The sequence below is a fragment of the Herpailurus yagouaroundi genome, unplaced genomic scaffold (assembly GCF_014898765.1).
Source record: "Herpailurus yagouaroundi ecotype Mexico unplaced genomic scaffold, PumYag 490, whole genome shotgun sequence".
In the NCBI taxonomy this organism is placed as follows: domain Eukaryota; kingdom Metazoa; phylum Chordata; class Mammalia; order Carnivora; family Felidae; genus Herpailurus; species Herpailurus yagouaroundi.
Window position 1 is genome coordinate 125,612 of NW_024412707.1, and position 4,240 is coordinate 129,851.

At 47.6% G+C, this 4,240-nt stretch overlaps 1 protein-coding gene across 1 annotated transcript in view; it reads left to right on the plus strand.

Annotated features, from left to right (window-relative positions):
* Positions 1 to 188: 188 nt before the first annotated feature.
* PI4KA (phosphatidylinositol 4-kinase alpha) overlaps positions 189 to 4,240 on the plus strand; it is a 113,609-nt gene continuing 109,557 nt past the window's right edge. The window contains exon 1 of the mRNA XM_040464665.1: positions 189 to 399. Within this exon, the coding sequence (XP_040320599.1) occupies positions 229 to 399 (171 nt within the window). The 5' untranslated portion in view covers positions 189 to 228. The remainder of the gene's footprint in view (positions 400 to 4,240) is intronic.

Below are 4,240 nucleotides of genomic sequence, written 5' to 3' on the forward strand. Positions count from 1 at the left end.
TCTTGCCCGGCGGTTTGGGGGGGACCACGCCCTGTGTGCGCGACCTCAGCCTACCCCTCGGTTTGTCTCTCCCCTCCAGCGGTGGGATCGCCCCACGGCCACGCCCCACCCAGTGTCGACAACAGAGGTCACGTGGCGGGGAAGCCGGATACCGCCGCGCCTGCGCCGTGAGTTCTGTCGCTCGCAGGCCGGTGCGGGAGGCCAGCCGGCACCGCCGCCGCGCGCGCGATGATGGCGGCGGCCGTGGCCCGGGGAGGAGGAGGAGGCGGCGGCGGCGGCAGCGGCAGCAGCAGCAGCAGCTCTGGCTCCGGCTCCGGCGCTTCACGGGGCTTCTATTTCAATACGGTCCTATCATTGGCCCGCTCCCTGGCGGTGCAGAGACCGGCATCGTTGGAGAAGGTAGCCTTGGCTGCCTGGGCCGCGAGCTGACAGGAGAAGCGGTCTAGGGTGGCGAAGCGAGGGGGCGGGGCGAGGGTCTATGGGAGATCGAGAGGGGGTCTCGAGCTTCCTGTGACTGGAGGGGATATGTGATGGGAGGCAGCCGGCGGGGTGAGGAGGCCCATGGGCCTGGTGAAGAGCGCTGGTGAAGAGAGGAGAGTGGAGGGACTTGGGCAGGGAGTGGGCTGGGCAGGTAGGGACGTTGCGGGTGGGTGGCGGACGAGGGACGTGAGCTACTGGCCAGGGTTTGGGGTTTGAGCCGAGGGGGCACCTTGTGACATCGCAGGGGCAGGGGCGGCAGGCAGTGAGAAGCAGTGGGAAGAGCAAACGACCAGGGTCAAAACCTGGGGCTCTGCTCCCGACTTCCTCTGCTTTTTATTCCGTGACCTTGGAGAGATTTCTTTCTCATAAAATGGAGTTGCTTTCACCTGCTTTCCCCACTTCACATCATTGTGAAGGGCAAGTGGAATGGTAAATCTGAAAGTGCTTTCTAAATCTGAAAGTGCTTTCTGAAATGCAAATCCGCGCATTGTTTTTCCGTGAAGTCTAGAGGGAGCGTTAGACTGGGTAAAAGATGGTGTGTGAAGAAGGGACAGTGGCCGGGAAGGGGTAATGAACTGTCATAGACAGAGAACTGAACCCAGGATTCCTTCAGAGGAGAAAGGACAACTTATGCTGGGGGTATCTTTTCCTTGGGAGAAAGGTGAAAGGCGACTCAAAGGTGTGGCTCAGATGTTGGAAGGAACAGAGATATCAGAGTCAGACCTGTTTGGTCCCCGCACTGTCACTGTTTGTCCTCTTGGGCTAGTTACTTCAATTCTCAGAGCCTGTTTCCTTATGTGTGAAATGAAGTGGTTCTTGAGGAGTAAATGAGTTCAAAGCATAAAGTGCCTGGGCAGAATAGGTGAACAGTAAATGTCAGCTTTCTTCCCCCCCCTCCCCATGGTGTGATGAGACTCATTAAAGTGTATTAGCACTGAAGGGATGGGATTCTTTTTTCACACATCTTCCTGGCAGATGGAAAGAGATCTGTTGTCTAAGAGTAGGGAGACTGGAGACCTGCCTGCTGCTGTTCAGAGTCGTTTTGTGGCTCTGGTGAGTGGTGAAGTTGAAATGCTGTGTTAGGCACTCTGTCATAGTGACCTACTCCTTCCTTGGCTTTGTGGGTTCTTAAACCTGATTTCTCACTTACCCGCAGGGTGAGCAGGTCCTGGGAGACTGATGCCAACCTGACTTCAGACAGAAGGAGGAATTCAATAAAATGGAAAGAATATGAGTTCTAGAGATAGGACTACCTGAGTTTGAATCCTGTATCATTTGCTTACATGAGTGTGACTCTGGGTAGGTCAGTTCCCCAGTATGATCCTTTGGTTTCTTTTCAAAATATAAGGACAGTATTAGCTAAGAGTATTATGAGGATCAACAAAATGACACAAATAAAGGCAGGCACATGGATACCTAATGATTAAGAACTGTTATCATTGGATGAGCCTGACTAATGGACCACGGTGCTGGCTTATCAAATAAAATTCATGCCAGCTAGTCAGCACATTCTCTTCTTGGTAGGAGGACCAAAAATCCTATCAGAAGTGTGCTTGCTGGACTTGAAGAAGAGAGAAGAGATTGCAGGGGAGTGGGTGATCTTTAAGAAGACAGTCCTGCAGGGGCGCCTGGGTGGCTCATCAGTTGAGCATCTGACCTGTTCAGGTTATGATCTTATGGCTCATGGGTTCGAGCCCCACATTGGGCTTTGCACTGGCAGCGTGAATCCTGCTCTGGATACTCTGTCTCTCTCTCTCTGTCTCTCTCAAAAATAAATAAACATAAGAATAAAAAAACCCAAAAAAACAAAAAGCCCAGTCCTGCAGTTCTAGCAGGGGACCTATTCCCACTCAGTAATTCTGAGAAATGCACCTTAAGCTCAACTGGCCTTCTTCGGCCTTTTTGGATAATTACAAGAACATTCTGTAATTACAATGCTGTTAGCTTTGTATTTTATAGTAACTGCTTCAGTCATCAAAATTACAATATATTTTATAACTAATTAATACAGCTTTTAGGGATGCCTGGGAAGCTCAGTTGGTTAAGTGTCTGACTCTTGGTTTTGGCTCAGGTCATGATCTCACGGTTCATGGGTTCAAGCCCTGCATTGGGTTCTGTACTGACATCATGGGATCTGCTTGGAATTCTGTCTTTCCTCTCTCCTGCTCCTCCCATGTGCTCCCCCCCAAAAATAAATAAATAAACATTTTTAAAAAATGCAGTTTTTAGATTGTCAGCTCCCCAATACCATCTCTTAGTTTGGGAGGTACTTCATTCTCATTGGCAACATTTACAAATCTGAAAAGAGTTAACTGAGCAAGCCTGAGGCTTCAGAAGGGATTGCTTGCAAGGTCAGTCCTGGGTTCACATCTGGGAACTTAGCACTTGAACTGTTCCCTCCATTTCCTAATTGATAAGAGTGGTTCACTGTGCCTAGACTCTTCGTACAATTAATGTGATTTATATTGAACACCTGCTTTCTTTCTTGGAATTAGGGATTTTAATGGTTGCTAGGCAGACAGTGCTTGTGTCTATCAATAAAAACCTTGGCTGCTGTGTCTCTGTTAGACTTCCCTAGGTACAGATGTAGCACACAGGTCACTACATTGTTTGCTGCTGTAGAAGGGAGCATGCTTAGTGTATACCTTTACAGGAAGGAGAGAACATGAAGAAGCCCATGCACAGTTTTCTCCAGATTCCACCTGCCCTTTTCTCTTGCTGATAAATTCACTGTAATATAATTTACTGTAATAAAATTTAGCTACGAGTACAATTATATATGTGTGAGTGGTCTTGGGGACCTTGAAATAACTTATTTCTTAGAGAAGGCTTCTGTAGGTGGCTGATTCCATCACATATATGTAGATTCTTCTTTTCTTATCTAGGATCTTAAGACTTGATTATGCTGAGGGTCGTTGTTACTGTTTAGTCCTATAACATATGGCTGCTTACTACATTCCACGACTTTAAACCAATGGACAATAAGCCTTCAGTGTTCCTAGGGAAATCTTCTTGAGGTTCTTAAGAGTAAAGGAATTTCTCAGTACCCACCAGGATAATGAAGGTGGGGACTTAAGTGGGGAGATGAATGTTGAAAAACTCTCATTTTTTTGTTTCTGTTTTTTTTCTCTTCTCTCCCCCCCCCCCCCCCACCCAAGAGAAGGCAGAGGACTTAATGGGTCTTGGTCCAGATAGGGTTGAGCTGAGGAAGGCTAAGTTTTATGAGTTAGACCTGACATCTCACTTTAGACATTGGTAATTCAGGCAGCCCTGACATAGTTTTATGGCACTTGGGGCACATTAATGACATAACTTTCCTTATCTTTGTCTATCTACATGCCACAGTGGTGTTTATTCACCCCACTCACCTACATCAAGTCTAGGCTGTGAAACCTAGCCTATTCCTACTAAGTAGATTTTACTTCTCTTTTAATTATTTAATTCACTGTTTCATTCAGAAAACATTTGTTGAGCATCTACTGTTAATTAATATGTGCTCGGTAGGCCAGGTCAATAAGAAACAGGTTTGTTTTTTTTTTTTTAATGTTTTTATTTTATTTTTGGGAGACACAGAGAGCAAGCAGGGGAGGGGCAGAGAGCGAGAGAGGTGGTGACACAGAATCCAAAGTAGGCTCCAGGTTCTGAGCTGTCAGCACAGAGCCCAACGTGGGGCTCGAATCCACAAACTGCAAGATCATGACCTGAGCTGAAGTCAGACGCTCAACTGACTGAGCCACCCAGGTGCCCCAATAAGAAACAG